The 16857-nt window shown below is 40.5% G+C and overlaps 1 protein-coding gene across 3 annotated transcripts in view; it reads left to right on the top strand.

The window, feature by feature from the left end:
- The window catches only part of tigara (TP53 induced glycolysis regulatory phosphatase a), a 38212-nt gene extending 22725 nt beyond the window's left edge, over nucleotides 1-15487 (top strand). The window contains exons 2-6 of one of the 3 annotated variants that reach the window (XM_062547435.1): nucleotides 9157-9194; nucleotides 9315-9436; nucleotides 9543-9620; nucleotides 9827-9937; nucleotides 14974-15487. In XM_062547435.1, coding sequence (XP_062403419.1) covers nucleotides 9157-9194; nucleotides 9315-9436; nucleotides 9543-9620; nucleotides 9827-9937; nucleotides 14974-15306 — 682 coding nt within the window. In that variant the 3' untranslated portion in view covers nucleotides 15307-15487. The remainder of the gene's footprint in view (nucleotides 1-9156; nucleotides 9195-9314; nucleotides 9437-9542; nucleotides 9621-9826; nucleotides 9938-14973) is intronic. The other 2 variants (XM_062547436.1, XM_062547437.1) reach the window with 2 other exon arrangements.
- The last annotated feature ends 1370 nt before the right edge of the window (nucleotides 15488-16857 follow it).

Here is a 16857-nt window from a genome sequence, read left to right as displayed (position 1 = left end):
TTAAAGAGGCGGAGTTGTAATATGAATAGTCATGAATGTCATGAATATCCGAAATTTCAGTAGGCCTATGTAGAAAGCATTATACAGTGTATATATATATGTGTGTGTATGTATGTATATATATATATAATTCTTTATAAAGAATATGCATATTCCTTATATATTGTGTTTCAAGCTTTTTCTACGCCCTATTGTTAAAAAATCATTCACATTATATACATATGAAAGGAGTGCGATAAAAGGTGTCCTTTTGGCGTTAAAGGCGATGCAATGAAAAATGTGGGTGCACCTAAATTTTGTGCTGGTGCACCTAAAAAAAAGCTAGGCGCACCGGTGCAACCAACGCAAAAAGTTAGTCTGGAGCCCTGACCCTATGAGCCCGACGGATGCAAAGTGCATCTGATAAAAAAAATTGTGATTAAAAATCGAGATCGTTCAATATGGGAAAAATAATCGTGATCAATTTTTTTGCCATATCGCCCAGCCCTACTAAAGAACACATCTTAACCATACCAGGGGTGCCAATAATTATGGAGGGCACTGTAAATGCCAGAGCAAATATACGATGACATTAACAAAACACTTGAGAAATCGTATTTAGCCTACATTAACACGCACTGCTTCTTTGCATCTACTTTCCATCTCCCTCTGCCTCTTTTTTTTTTTAATCACATCAGAAATTTCTAATCGTCCATACGCAAAGGATTGTGGGTTATTTCTTCACGCTGAGGATCCATCGATGCATCCTCCAAAATTCTCAGAAGTTCTCAGAACGAAGGACTCAGTACTTGCTAGAATTTGAAAGCATCCTTGACTTTGGAACAGTGCTTGACAAGATTTGATGATGTAACGTCCTTGAAAAAGTGGCTTGGAAGGACCAATTCTTGACACAACCAGAGGGCAGGCATAGCAGCCACTGAGTGGAGCTAGTAAGAGTCTTAAAGTGACAGTGCACCATTTATAAATGAATTAAACAGCGTGTTACGTAATCGTATTTCTTAACAAATTTATTTTCTACAACAAAATGACTTTCTCATTATCATTTAAATAATTCTGTATGTTAATAGGTTAATATTTAATGGGTTGTGGAGAACAGAAAAAAAGAATGTGGTGGTGGTTGGGAGGTTCGGGGTGTTTGAGTGGTAATGTTATGGGCATGTCTAATTTTGGTCAGAAAAAAAATGGCTAGTTGAATTTCTGATTGGCTTGTAAGAAAAAAGATCTACTAGCCAAGTTGGCTGGTGATGAAAAAAGTTAATTTAGAGCCCTGAATTTCTCCATTGACAACTGGAGAATAAGCCATAAAATCGTAACCGTCCATGGTAGACTTAAAACCAGTTACGGTGTGACTAAGTGATTATACCTGCTCATATAGATGTCAAAAGTTAATGGGGCATCAATCTTGTTTTGAGAAAAAAATGTTTTATTCACGATTTAACAAGAGAGTACTACACTACCCAACACTCTAACGTGTAAAACTGGTGAAAGCAGAGCCTTTGATTGGTAGAGATCGCCGTTGCCATGGCAATCCCAAACAAACTGTCTCAACTTTTCCTGCGCCTATCGTCCAACTATCGTCTCACTGGAACTTCAAAACTTAAAATGGCTGCAGGGCTGTCAGAACCGATGTGTGGTCTTCCGAAAAAGAACAGTGCCAAATGTGACCGTGGCAAGGAACCTACGTCACCTAGGGAATTGCACCCTAGGACCAGTTATACTACAATTACCCTCAGCATTCACAAGGCACCTAGCCTGGCTAGTGCCTACCACTTCTGAAATGAGACGTGGTCTGGCAACCAGACGTTCATTTTCTCGTATTTGAAAAAATCAGTTCATTGGGCTGTCTATCAAATGCGCATAGCTCATCCAATACGGTCTCACACCCACCTCGTCGAACGAGGACTCATGCCAAGCCCCTTGGCGTCAATATCGGAAGCCAAAGGTGCCCCCACACATTCATATGCAACGCTAAGGGCTGCCATTGACATCAGTGTAAATCCTTTGCCGTTGAATGTAGTCGCAAGAAGGCAACGGAAACTTCTCGGATGTTCTGTGATTGGTCACCAACATCAGGCGAAAAGTTCAGTCAAGATAATTTATTGATACACAGATTCAACAATAAAACATTCAAAGATTCAACAATAAAAGCAACACATTGATTGGGAGACCATAGGCATATGGGATTTGCTCAATCACTCAATCATCCTCCAAATACACACATAACTTGGGCTACTGATGGTGACAACTACACTGTTACACCGGTGACCAGTATTGCTAAGGGGATGGAGCAGGGCAGGGGCTTGATGAGATGCTTTGCAAACGTACACACATTTCGAACATTTGCAGCCTAACGATAGTTAACATAGCTCCATATTAATCTGAGAATCTCTCTACCGTTTTCATTGAGTAAATTCAACCTTCAAGATGAGAAAACCGTTCTTTTTCGGAAGACCACACATCGGTTCTGACAGCCCTGTAGCAAAGTCTTTTTAAAGCAAGTCACGTCACTCGGCAGCCATATTGGCCATGGGGTCGGGCAGCCAGTTTGAACGTAACAAGACCAGGCCCTATCTAAATGAATGGGGAGAGAGCTGGATGTCCATGTTCAGAGGTGTAAGGGACATAAAAATCACATGTTTGAAATCACGATGAAAATTAGACTAAGGGTGTATTCACACCAGGAAGGTCCGTTAGTTCACTTGCTTGGGTCCGGACCATTTTTTTTCCTTTTTTTTCTTTTTAGTGCGATTCGCTTTCACACTGTGATTAATTGCAACCGGACCAGAATTTATAAACAAAAGCACATGTGCTAAGGTCGTTCAACCATTGGCTGGTAAACGTGTAGGTGGGGTGAAGAATAGGAAGCCAAAGTCAAAGTTGGCCCACGTAAATACTATGTTTGCGTACTGTACTCGTTATTATCCTAGTAATATAGTTTATACAGTTACAGCTTTGCAGAAGTGCTTGAGCGTCAAGACTGTTTGATGCAAGTTTAACAATATAATTTTCGTAATTTTGCCACGACGAAGGCGTGCAGCAAAACAGCTGAGAAGAGCTCTCATGTGTGTCCAACACGCTAACAGCAGGCCTACGGAAGACGGAACGGGTAGGAGATGCAAAATCAAATTATTGTTGCCAAAAAAGTGTTAGCCCACTGCTGCTTATAGCTGTTGTGCGTCACGGAGCTATCCTACATTTCCCATAATGCGCAAAAACTACGGGAGCTCGTCAAATCCAAAAAAGGTAGATTTCTGCAAATGGGTCGGATCGAGGTCGAGCTGCTTTCACACCATAAACGTACCGCACCAGGGTTCGATAGGAACCGCTCCGAGACCACCTCCTCAGCTGGGTCTCGGTCTGCTTGTTTGGTCCGCACCAGAGTTCGAGTGATTGTATTCACACCAGTCAAAAAGGTCCGAACCAAGCAAGAAACGAACTTGAGTTCGTTTTAATCGAACTAAACAAGGCAGGTCTGAATACGCCTTAAAATCGCTGAAAAGGTTTGGTGGTTTTGTATCAAATTAACACTAAGGGTGTTTTCACACCTGGTCCCCTTTAAAAGAACCAAACTCAGTCCTCTTTAAGTGGACCAAAAAGTGGACCAACAGAAAAAGAACTCAGTTCTTTTTGTGTTCACACTGTGAGTTTATGAGAAAGAGGACTGGGTTCTCTTCCTGGTCCAGTTAAGCTTTGTTGGGGCCTCAGTCCTCTTTCTGTTCACACCAGGTCCTCTAGAGCTCTCAGACCCCTACTGCACTGAATCAGAGAGGGTTAAAGCGGAGCGTGAGGCCCCAACGGTCAACCATTTCCGCGTTCTATTATTTCAATGGGGTTGGGAGGGAATCCCCCTATGCAGACCAGAGTAGGCCCTCACTGCATTAATGTCAATGGGAGACTTGTGGAATGTTATCAATAAATTGGTCATTATGGCTTTCTGGATTTGTTGACTGCATTTTGGACAATTTTGTCATGATCTGTAAGTTGTTCCAATCATTTCAAGCCTAATAGTGTAATTTTTAGTGTATGGATCTGTTTGTTAAGAAAATAACTTAATATCAGACTATGCTGCTGCCGGTTACTGTCTGGTTTCTAGGTAGCTAGCTTAGCTAAGGTAACATTTTAAACGGAGCAGTGTAATTTCTTTGAAGTGACAACTACCTGAATAACATTAGTGACATTAGTTAAAGTGGGTAGTTCATACTCCAATGAACTTGCAATGGTATACAGTTTAAGCGGAGTCTTTCAACTATAGTGACCTGGCAGCGCATAGCTGTATTGTTATGGTTAATGCCATTCACTTACATAGCTTTTTAAGCTGGCGTTTGCTAGCTAGCTAGCTCGGTTCACAGACTAATTAAATTATTCAGTCTGTGTCCTATAGAATGATTCATTGGTAACATGCATGATTTTACACAGTAATACTCTTAACACAATCTTATCATGTTAGGAGAGAGAGAGTTTATTTCGTGACTACTGTCCCGTTTTGCTCCCATAGTAACGTGTTGTGTTGCAGTATCTTGATAGTAATGAAGGATCTTGGCTGAGACGGTCACGTGACCAAGCTACGGCAAACGGAGAAGGTTAAACCACAGTGCAAAAAGGCGAATGGGAACTCGGTGCGCTTTGTGTTCACAATGCCTGGATTAGGCGAACTGTACCGCGGACTTTTTTGCGAACCGTACTGAGACCACCTCCCGAGGTAGTCTCAGTTCGGTTCGTTTTAAAGGGGTCTGGGTACGGTTGGAGTGTTCACATATGCGCAAAAAATGCTGAGCCATCGATCTGAGTTCGTTTAGATGGCTGAAAGGGACCAAGTGTGAAAACACCCTTAAAAAGCCTTTTTCTTACTGGTAATCTTGGACTGCGCATGCGTGACCGCCAAGGATCGGCAAAATGATTGGAGCAACGGCACTGGAAGAGGCGGGACATGTGCAAACCAGCGTAAACACCCGCCATCTTTGCGTTACGAAGTTACCCCATGCATTTCAATAGGCGATTTTTCCAGTGCAGTGTCTCCTCATAAGTTTCTCTGCCTGTAGCCATTTTAAGTTTTGAAGTTCCAGCAAGGCGGCAGGCGCGGGAAAAGTAGAGAAGTTTTGTTTGGGATTACCATGGCAATGGCGATCTCTACCAATCAAAGGCTCTGCTTTCACCAGTTCTAAACGCTAGGATGTTGGGTAGTACTCTCTCGTTAAATCGTGAATAAAACATGTTTTTCTCAAAACAAGATTGATGCCCCATTAAGTGTATCCATTAAGCCCAGGCACCATTTTTTTTTTTTTGAAAAAGAGGGGCCTGTCCAATGCTATTCATTAATTTGTCCAATCACACAATTTCTTAATTGTTAGTCAGTTTTAAATTCCAAGGAATTACCAGTGCATGAAAATGCATGAAAGTACAGGTAGATAATGTAGATATATATGGTTACTAAGGTGTAGCTAGGGTGAACATGGTGGTTGCATAGTTTAATGAAAGTTCATAGTGTGAAGGTAGACCGTTTAAAATTTGAATGTGGATAGCTTGAACGTTACACTTCCAACTTAACTAATGATTTTTAACATGTATGTTAACAATGTTAACTATGCTAACAGTGATAATCAGATTGATTGGCTAACTTAGCATTTTTAACATAACTGCTAGAAATTATTAGCTAACAATGTTGAGAATGCTAACCAGGTTGATTACCTAACTTTGCTAATGATTTCTAGCAGTTGTGCTTAATATGCTAATTATGCTATCAATGTTAACAATGCTAACCAGGTCAATTAGCTAACTTAGCTGATGATTTGTAGCAGTTATGTTAAAAATGCTAACAATGCTAACTATGTTAACTAGGTTGACTCGCTAACTTAGCTGATGATTTCTAGCTGTTATGTTAAAAATGCTAACAATGCTTCCAGGTTGACTCGCTAACTTAGCTAACTCGCTAACTAATAAAGAAGTTACTGTAGTATAATCATGTTGGTTGCTATGGAAACTTTCATATAGTTGACTGGAGGCATAGTTGATGATAACTGACAGTTGGAATAGTTGAACAATTAAATAGTTGAGTAGTTTCAATGGTTAAATGAGTTAATAGTGTATTATTGCAGTGAGGACTTTTATTTTGAAACAGTTGTGGACAGAGGAAACAGTTTAACAGGATATGTGACTCTCCACGGCAAAACCAGTCGCTTGTCGCAACCAAGGGGGCAGGCATATTCCCGGAAGTAGAAACACGAAATGAGCTGGTGATCAACGCTCTGCTAACTCCCTTGGACGGCCATATTGCAGATTTGTTTGCGATCCCATAACTTCATGTAACATGTGCCCTTTGTCTCCCTTATAGCTTCTGTGTATTCTATATAAGGTATCGAAGGCAAAATGAATTAACTTCTTCCCCGTATATTACGTTGGTTTCCCGTGAAGAAGTATTTCAGCATGTCGGTTGTAGGGTAGCTAACGTTCGAGGGGAGATTTCCCGTAATGTTTGGATAAGAAGCTGAGTGAGCCTGCACGAAAACCATGACGGAAAGTAATTTGCTAGATCAGTGAAAAAGTGTGTAGCCTATGGTAGCCTACTGTTTGATAGGGTAAAGCATTACCTAGAGGCAAGTACACATAATAATAATAATAATATTAAAAACGAACGTTAATAACGGATTGAAAGTTGTTGGGAAAATCCCATCTACCAGACGAGTTACAGCAATGTACAGGATGGCTAACGTCACTAAATGAGCACGAGTCTGCGCAGTACGATGAAAAGTAAACGGATTTTTGTTTCAGCCCCCTCCCATTGAGAACAACGGAGTCTGTTTGTCCATTTCTTTTAGGTCTATGGTCGCAACAGACGTTTCTGAGAAAAATGACCATTTATGTCACTTGTGCTAAAATCGTGGATTTTTGTTGTGTGTGTTTTGAAACAGTGGGAGGTCTACACTGTACGGCCGTGAATACATTTCGCCGAAAAACTGTCCTTTTCTAGTCTAAAAACGTGAGTTTCTTGAGGTGAGAAAGTTAGAGGAAGCAGGAAATTAGAGGCGTCTCGTTTTTGCCGCTCTATTCCAATATTTACGGTAAATGCACTCATCGACAACCACCAAGCCATCCGCGTACTATGTCGTTGATACAAGTACCGTAAATCTTGTAATAGCGGCGACCTTACAAAGCGTTCATTAGTGTTGAGCCGACGGTTAACTTCAGAGGCAGATTTCTCCGTTTTTCTCTTGGCATGACAGGATGAACTCAACTCCTTTGAATGTTTATATTTCAGTAATATGACGTTCAATTCATTAGATATAGGTATCGTTCTGAAGGTTGATTATGCCCCTTACTGAAAACTTAATAACTATGATTTTGACTGATTTCGCCGTGGAAGGTCACATGTAGTCTTCACAGAGAGATTGTATGCTTAAAGCCTGAGAGAGAGAGAGCTGCTGCAGGTGGGGCTGGCCACCTGGCATAAGATTCTAATTGCTCTATTATGATGTCATAATCACAATGTTAAGTCTATGGGGACATTTTAATAGTTTTTATTTAATAGTTTAAAAAGTATAAAAGTTACAAAGTTGAAAAGTCATAGCAACTTGGTCCATTAGAAGACCTACGTTACAAAGTTTGAATGAAGTTTCTAAGTTAAACGGTTGAAGAGAAATTGCGTACGGAAAAAGTGATCAGCGGAATAATAATAAGAGGCCTAGGAAGAACAGTACAGTGCATTTCCATGCACTGTAATAATGAATAAGGCCCACTTACATCTGTGCAGTCCAAAGGGGCAGGTGAATTCCCGTAAGTTGAAACACATATGTGACCATTCAAAGCGAAATCAGTCGTTTTGTGCACAACGAATTTTGAGAAAATCAACAATAACAAACTTCCGAGTTAAAATGTTGAATTTCACGTTTTCGCTTAATTCGACTGTATACAGTCAACAGTTTCATATCGTGAACGCATTTCACGGAAAAACATACGTTTTGACTGTTAAACCCGGCGAAGATTCAACACATTTGCTGTCATTCCCATTGTGCACACGCCGCTTAAAAAGGTGATTTCTCCTCTTCTGGCATTTCATGACAGGAGAACCATGTTAACTTTAGATGCGGTTATCTTAGCGATAGTTTGTGTAATACCCTCGACATACATCGTTGGAAAGCTTAGTTTATGGCCGTTCACGTGAGCACAATAACTTAATTTAGTAAATTTTACCGAAACGACTGGTTCCGCTTTACAGGGTCACATATGGAGCTGGTTATCAACCCTTGGCTAACCCCATAGGACGCCCATAGATTTCCGATTTTTTTTAAATCCCATAACTTCATGTAACATGTGTCCTGTGTCGCCATTGTAGCTTCTGTATTTTCTACATAAAAAATAGAAGGCACTAACTAATTCACAACTTCCTCGTACATAACGTTGGTTTCACGTAAAGAAGTGTAGTTAGCAAGTCCGTTGAAGGGAAGTTAACGTTCGACGTTGCACAGTGGACCTGTAATGTTTGGATAACAAGCTCAGTCCAGCTTGCACGAAAACCATGACTGAAAGTCATTAGCAAGATCAGTGAAAAAGCTATATAGCCTACGTTAGCCTACTGTATAATAGGGTAAAGCATTACCTAGAGGCAAGTAAACCTAATAAAAAAAAAACCTTGATGTCATGAATGGTAAATATTTTACTCTTCTATTGTAAATACCGTGGCGTTTTCCTCCTGTACATAATGAATATGCTTTTGTTGTGGAGGCTAAGGATTAACAACAGGCAAACGAGCTCCAAAGAGCTATACAGTATCTACTGACAAGGCAATGTTTCACGATTCTTCCGAGATGTCTTCAGGCCGCTATCCTTGGCAGTTGCATGGCTGTTCTCTTGACTCGCTATGGCTGTGGTGTAGGCTACGTCTATGTGAACAATTCTCCTATTACAAGTTTGTTTGCTATTAAATTTGCTTCACAAAGGTTATATTAAGGTGGAAATCGGGCATAGTATACATTTAAATCTTACACTTCTGACATCTATAGACTAAACTATCTATAGACTAAACTAAACAACTAATTGTTTAACCGAGAAACAGAGAAATGTAGGCTAATTGTTAGTTGCAGCTCTAATGGATGGGATAGCTCTAATGAACATAACCATTTTCATGAACATTTTGTACATGTATCTGACTTCTTATTTAACCAGTGGTGAAACACAGTTTAACAGAGATGGGATGCTACAAGGTATGTGTGACTCTATGTTCCAATTATTATTATGTTGTTCCATGGTTGTTGATTGCATTGTTAGTAGTAAGCAGTGGGGATGTCACTTCAAAAAACCTGAGTAACTTGTTCTTGTTCTAGGGCAGAGCATAGACTCACCGCTCTCTGAGATAGGAGAGAGACAGTCAGAAGCTGCTGGAATCTATCTCAGAGATGTCAAATTCACCAATGCATTCGTGAGTGATATGCAACGAGCACGTCAGGTGAGATATGGGAGGTAGAAATTGGGAATTCAGAGTACATTTCTCAAAGAGAAGCTGATCAACTGTTGTGTTTGTGTGTGATAAACCATTTTTGTGTTTGTTGTAGACGGCGGAAATTATTTTGAAAAACAATAACAATTCCGCGGGCATACAGCTCAAGACTGACCCTCTATTAAAAGAGAGAGTAAGTAGCAGTATACTGTATGTGAGAGGTGGAAATGTACTATTACGTCCAATAAGATCAATGCACTTAATTCACATTCTTTGTTATGCTATCTGTTGTATGTGTTGTGCTCACCCAACATGTGGTGTAATCCAGTGACATTTTACTCATATACTCATGAAGTAAATCTTTGCCAAATCTCTCATCTTAAGTGAATTCTTCCTCAGAGTTTTGGCATTGTAGAGGGGCAACCTATGGATCTCATGAGGAGTATGGCAAACGATGCAGGCCAGTCATTTCCTGATTTCACTCCTCCACAGGGGGAAACAGTGGAGCAGGTAAGACCATAGTAAGAGCATTACTGGTTATGATGATTGGTGATATCCGCGGGCCAGTTGTTCAAAGGTAATCTGATCGGATTTTGGTTATCGGATTGGATCAAATCTGGAAAATGGGTTGTTCAAAAGGGAGAGAAGGATTCTGAATTCGGATCAGGGGCCTCATTTATAAAACTTTGCGCACGATGTACGCCAGAAGATGGCTTGCGCTCAAAACTTAGAAAGTGTGTGCGCACAGAAATATTCTGATTTATAAAACCGTGCGCACGCACATTTCACGCCAATTTCCCTTTATAAATCAAGCTCCACTCTACATTTGCGGCACCTGTGCGTACCTCAAGACACACCCATAATTGCTCATAAATATTCAGCGAAACACCCTTAATGAATATTGATGTCTGTGGACAACATGCCAAAAACAGCGGGAAAGACAAAAAACGCAACTTCATTGACTGTTTGTGGGTTCATAAATGGCGTGAGCAGCCACCGTTTCAGCGGATATCCACTGTCACCTACAACATAACTTGAATGAGTAACGGGTGAATGTTTAGAAATGGTCGAAAAAATTTTACAAATTCTTTTAGCATTTACACACAGGATTTAAACACGATTCGCCCGCACCTACAGTAGAAGCCACCATTGCGCACAGCTCCAGCATTCAGTCTGCGCCCAACGCTGCTACAGTATGTCTCAATATGAATCAGGCCACCGGGCGACAACATTTGTGAGCAACATGTCCGTGTCACATATATAACTTGGACATTGAGGGAATGAAAATGCTTACTGTTAACAAAGGCACATTTATTTTCACTCGGTGCTCTTATAGCAATATGATTGCAGTCAATAGCACGGATCACATTTGAGAAATTAGATTTTGCTGCGTTTTTATTTGCCTGTTCACCGTGTTAGGAAAGTTGATGTAGTTTGGTGATGAAGCAGTTACACCTCCTAACACGTCTGGCAAATTTTGTCTGAAGGTTGGCTATCCCAGCTAACAATTTCTGGTTAGGAGAACGTTTTTAGAACGTTTTTTTCCTGGTTAGGAAAACGTTGCCTGAAAGTTGCGAAAGTTGCCACAAGGTTCCCCAGGAAAGTTTTCTTGACGAAAATACTACGTTTTTTTCTGGTTGTTTATTTTGGTTAGCAGAACGTTCTCCTACCCTTTAGGGAACGTTACTATATTTGGTTGCATTAACGTTCCCCTAACCTCCCAGCAACAAAGTGTAAAGGGGGAAAAAATATGTAGAATTATAGTGACATCGAGGCATGGCTCCGCTGTACATTTGCCGTCTGCGGCGACAGCCTATCTGCAACCTGGGAGAGCGAACGTCTCTGATGAGGCAATGACATTATACACGCATGACAATTCACTTACCATTAGCTGCTTGCTGAACTGCGACGAATTCGACTTGTTATTGTAGGCAAGTGTCAGCTAAGTATTTAAATGCGGTTAGGTCTAATACTTTCTTGTCTACGGTGTCTTTTCCTATAATAAACGATTAGTCAGATCAAAACATAAGCAGAGCAGGCGCTAGCCTAACACACTGTTTCAACATTCAAAACAGGCTGTTTTTATTGCATCGTATGCCATTAAAAGTCCTCGGTTCAGAATTATGATGGATTTTGGTTTATTTTGTTTTAAATTGGGACTGGGAATTGTGGGATAGGCTGAGTGAACAGCACAGTAACATAGGCTATAACTTGGACGTGTTAATATAAAACAATTCTCCCCCGGGAACATTGTGCTGTTTAAGATGCAGTCTCAACGTTTGAGAAAGAATTCATTGAGTCCTCATGAGAGTCCTCATCATCATATTTGCATAACAAATAAAGCTTTAAAAACATGAATGCATTTCAGGTGCCACTCTAATCGATTATGGATTAATCCAAAACTATTCGTCAGATTAGTTAGCATGAAGTCGTTGTGTGCCTGCCTGGGACTATGGCTAGCTAGCTCTTCCACCCGGTTTACCCTATACAGTGTTTTTTTAAAGCCTGTTGGACTTAATGGAACAAGTGCATGGAGATGTGAAGAATGTGATCGATACCATACAGCCAGCCTACGTGAGTAACTTTATCTCTGTGTTATCCAAATGTCTTAAAGTTAGCGAGGTTGAGTCTGCTTAAACACCAACACCCCAGAACTCACGGACCCGAGATGGAAGTTTCTCAACCTAGCTTCGCTGGCCCCTTTAGCTGACGGGCTGGCTGGTCGGCCGAATATCAATCCAACAGAGGGGGGGAGAATAGAATAGAGCTATATGTCGATTTTGCAACAAATTATTCCGACTTTGCAGTGTGGCTGCTGGCCGTGTTCAATTGGAAACTCATAGAAACTCTGGGGCGATTTTCATCAATCAACCCCACGCACATAACCAGGGAATACCGATATGGTTATACAAATAAGATACCTAAAAACAACTAAGTAGCAACGTTGTGTGAAAAGAGAAATGCAACCAGAATATAACGTTTTTTTCTTTAGTTGTAATAACGTTCGGGAAACTTTGATAACCTGGAGCTAACGTTCTCTCCAGGGTATTAGAAGGTTACTGATAAACTAACCACAGGAGAACCAGCGGCTAACGTTATTTGCTTGCTGGGATTCAACCAGAATATAACGTTTTTTTCTTTAGTTGTAAAAACGTTAGGGGAACGTTATTTGTTTTGACAACCTGGAGATAACGTTCTCTAAACGTTATTAGTAGGTTGCTGAAAAACGAACCATAGGGGAACCAAAAGCTAACGTTAGTGAAAGTTAGCAGAACGTTAATTGTTTGCTGGGATCTCAGTCCGGTCAGCCAGTTCTCCATTCAGCCAGTGGCAAGAAAGCCGATCCAAGTCAGCACTTGCAGCGAGACTAACAACAAGCAACAAGCTAACAAGCAACATGTTTTAGCCTTGATGTATTATTGACAAATAACACAACATGCATGAAAGCCATAAGTGGATAATTAACAAAACATACATAGCCTATCAACATGTCTTTCTCGCATTAAATAAGATGGAATTTTTGACGGGCGCACGAAACAACTATCAACCACGTTTTAGATTTTAAACAGGATTAGGTTAAGGCATGTCATTGATGCGCGTCATTGCACGATGATATGTTTGTTAAACTTCGATTATTGAACCAATTTCGGGTTGTTGTACCTGTTTCCTCCTGAGGTCGCACTTTCTGCTTTTCCCTTTTTTGTGTGTACGCATGGGTCAGAGCTTGCGTGGAGGTGCGCACATTTTACCGTCAAGTTCACTTTTTATAAATACCAAAGCTTGCATAGAACGAGGCGTACGCATTCTTTTGTGCGTACGCATCGTTTATAAATGAGGCCCCAGATCATGTAATCCAATCCTAGTTTGGAAATGGATCAAAACTTCAGTTTGTGTTGTTCAAAACTTTTCAGATGGATTTGGATCACTTTGATCCAAAAAAACAGGATTATCCTGATCCCAACAAGGGGTAGGATTTCAAGGCAGATTTCAGGAAAAAAATGTACAAACATTTTAAAATTGTTCAAATAATACATTTAGTCCATGGGCCAGAGCAGAAGTTGGTCTCACCAAAGGTGGCAAAATCTAGCAATGATTTTCTTAATCCTCTATGTCTGAGAGATATGTTTTGGTATGATAACCTTTTCTAAGTGGTAGCTTAGTTGTATTTTTACTGGCTTTTATACCCATACCCAGTACAATTCACAATACACGCCTATGTGTAGGTATAGGTGTATACAAGTGTGTGGGATGATGGGATATGTCTTAATCCATGTTATATCACATGTAGATGCCATAGGCTTTTAGAAAATATATAGTTTAGATGGATTATATAGCTTTTCATGAATCACATGACCCATAACCCATAACCAATAGCTGTCCATTGAAAATCAATGCATTTCAATGTAATGCAAGATACATTACAGCTAGCGTATAGTGATATGGAGGAAGTTGGGAGATATCTCAATGCACATTTTTTATCACATCTAGAGTATATAGACTTCTCAGAAAAATATATTTTAGGGTATTTAACCTGTTTTCTTTAATGATACCAGAACCATAATGATCGGATATGCCATGATATTTCAATTCATGTAGATCCTGCATAACTATTGGGCCTAAATTCAGTTTTTTATTTGCGTTATGATGTGTGAGAATGAGTAAGGATATGACCAATGACTAGGCTACTAGACTACTACTGAAAGACTAGACATAATAACCCAACCGGCCCAAGTAAGGTCCTAACATCATTATCAAGCAATGATGCCTGCTGTAAACTGTAAAAGTAGGCTACCATAGTTTAGTTGGTAAGAACATTTATTTGAATTTGGAATTTACAGTGGCAGAATACTGATGATGAACAGTCAGATCCACAGCTCAAGCCACAGTATTGCACTCTCACTCTCTTTCTCTCTTCCTCACATATACTCACACATACTTCATATACACAAACACATTCTCTCCTTCACACACACACACACACACTCACTCTCTCTCTCTTTCTTACACAGACACACACAAAACACACTTCACATACAGTATTCCCTCTGTCTCTCTCTCTTTCTCTCTCTCACTCACACACTGTTGCTGAGTAAGAAAAGGCCTCATTTCAGCACATCATTAATTCTCTGTTGCTTTCAGGTTGCAGATTGTTGTACTGTACATCCTAGAATAGAGAAGACAGAGAGAGGGAGAGAGAGAGGGAATATGTGAAGTGTGTTTTGTATGTGTGTGTGAGTGCGTGCGTGAGGGAGAGAAACGCTATCAAACTAGCAATTTGCAAATGGAGGTCTGTAAAATACTATTAGAATGAAAGACATCTGTTGAGATAACACAATTTTTAAGGCAACATTATTCTAATGTGCCTGCTGCATGAAGAAATATGCTCTCACATTTAATGCTGTCTTTGACACAATATATTGCCAAAAGTATTCGCTCACCTGCCTTGACCCCCATATGAACTTCAGTAACATCCTAGTACATGCAGCAGGCTGTAGTGCCAATGAAAGCAGAAAAGAACATTGATTCAGACTGTTTTATTTTTGCAGATTAAAATACGCTTTGCAGAATTTCTAGGGAGCATGTTGCAGCAGCTCATGGAGGAACACAGACATCAAGACGGCACTCAGAACACACCTATCCATGTCCTGGTGGTCACACATGGCGCCTACATGAGAGTGGTGGTGCGATATATGGTGGAAGATTTGCATTGCAGTTTTCACTCTGGAGTAGATAAGTCTCATGCCTACTCAGCCTGTCCAAACACAGGTTTAATACGCTTTATTTTCAACATGAAATGTTGTAATGAATCCGCAGCTCCTTCTGATCTACAGTGTCTCTTCGTCAACCAAGCAGACCATATCACAAAAGAATTACAGTAAAGGAGATGATGAAACTAGGAGACAGACAGTGACCATGTTTATGAATTCAGTTGTTATTCTATCACCCCAAATCACTGTTATTTCCTTGGCATATTTCATGTATGTTAATTATATAACAGTATCTATTTCCAGACATGTATTACAGACAATGCTATGTTAAGAGTCCAATTTCAATACAATGTGTCGATTTCACTGAATTCTGATTGTCCTTATTTGTTCAGTCTATGGTTAGATAAGATGATACTGTACATACCCTTCTCGTCTCTGTAGCCGTTTTCAGACAAGTTTTCCACACAATCTGCGATAATTGCTTACCGCATTTCTGACGGTAGCGGAGACTCTGGGTGCCGAGTAAAAGGATGTGGGCATCCTTATTGTGGAGGGCTTGCTACTTTACACATATGGACCTTTGATCCATATGCTGAACCAATGCTAAACTAATGCTACTTTATGCTACGCAGTGCTATTTTACTTATAATCCATATGGAGACTGAAAAAAGAGGTGGTGCTCAAAGAACTACTGCCACCACCAGGAACAACTGTATTAAGAGTCATTGCATGAGAAAACCAGGCAGAGGTCGGAAGTGTGATAAGTATGTGAAACTATGAACAGCCATATAATTAAAACCCTCCAGCTTTTTTTGTTATGGAGTTCTGGTCCCCCCCTCAGAGACCAGTGTTGCCAACTATTTCAAATGGAAAGTAGCTAAAGCCAGCTCCAAAAGTCGCCAAATGTCGCTAGATGACGTCACACGCTAATTTGCATATCAATTACGTCGTGCCCCCCCCCCCCCCCCCCAAATAAATAAATAAATAATTGAGGGCCCTTTAAAAACTCGTTATGCCTGTTTGCTTTTCTCATACTAATACAGTATAGGCAACTTTAGAGCCTAATTCAAATACATTTAATTTAATATAGCCTACTTGTATGTTAATTGATACACTTTACACTTCTGGATAGGCTACTTTACTATCTTGTCATATCCTACATCAGAATGAGCATTACTACGTGGCTGAAAAGCAGTAATTTCCTACCTATTCCCTGCATCTGCTTTTCACTGATTGAAGTCTGATAACTTTTATCACATTATGTGAATCTCAGAAGGTTATAGTTCCCGCTTCACTTATGGATACAATGTTTAATTGTGACTATCACACGGTCAGCCTATCACTGAAAACAGAAGGTGCGTGATCACTGTTTTATTTACTTTATTTACATTTTGCGTCATATAGCTGGCGTCAATAATTTAATAAAATGGCAGGGGATGGCCATGATTAGCTGACAGATCTGTAGCCTAATGCTTGCTTGTAGTTCTTGGAAGCTATTCTTCTGTCCGAGCTCAACTACTGCCTGCCGTTTTCGAGCGTCCAGAATCCAGACCGCTGTCTTGCATTTGCTGCCACTGAGCAGAGCAGCCACTCGTTTAAAGCACGAGGCTGCCTGTAGAACGTAGTCGAACTGAACGTGCGTGGTGGTGCACACAGCAGGGACGGGAGCGGGAGGGAGAGGCGGCCAGGGTCGGGAGAGGGAGGGAGGACGAGAGTTCAGAG

The sequence above is a fragment of the Sardina pilchardus genome, chromosome 10 (genome assembly GCF_963854185.1).
Source record: "Sardina pilchardus chromosome 10, fSarPil1.1, whole genome shotgun sequence".
Classification (NCBI taxonomy): domain Eukaryota; kingdom Metazoa; phylum Chordata; class Actinopteri; order Clupeiformes; family Clupeidae; genus Sardina; species Sardina pilchardus.
The sequence above is the reverse complement of the archived record's forward strand: the minus strand, read 5'-3'. Positions and strand labels throughout refer to the sequence as shown.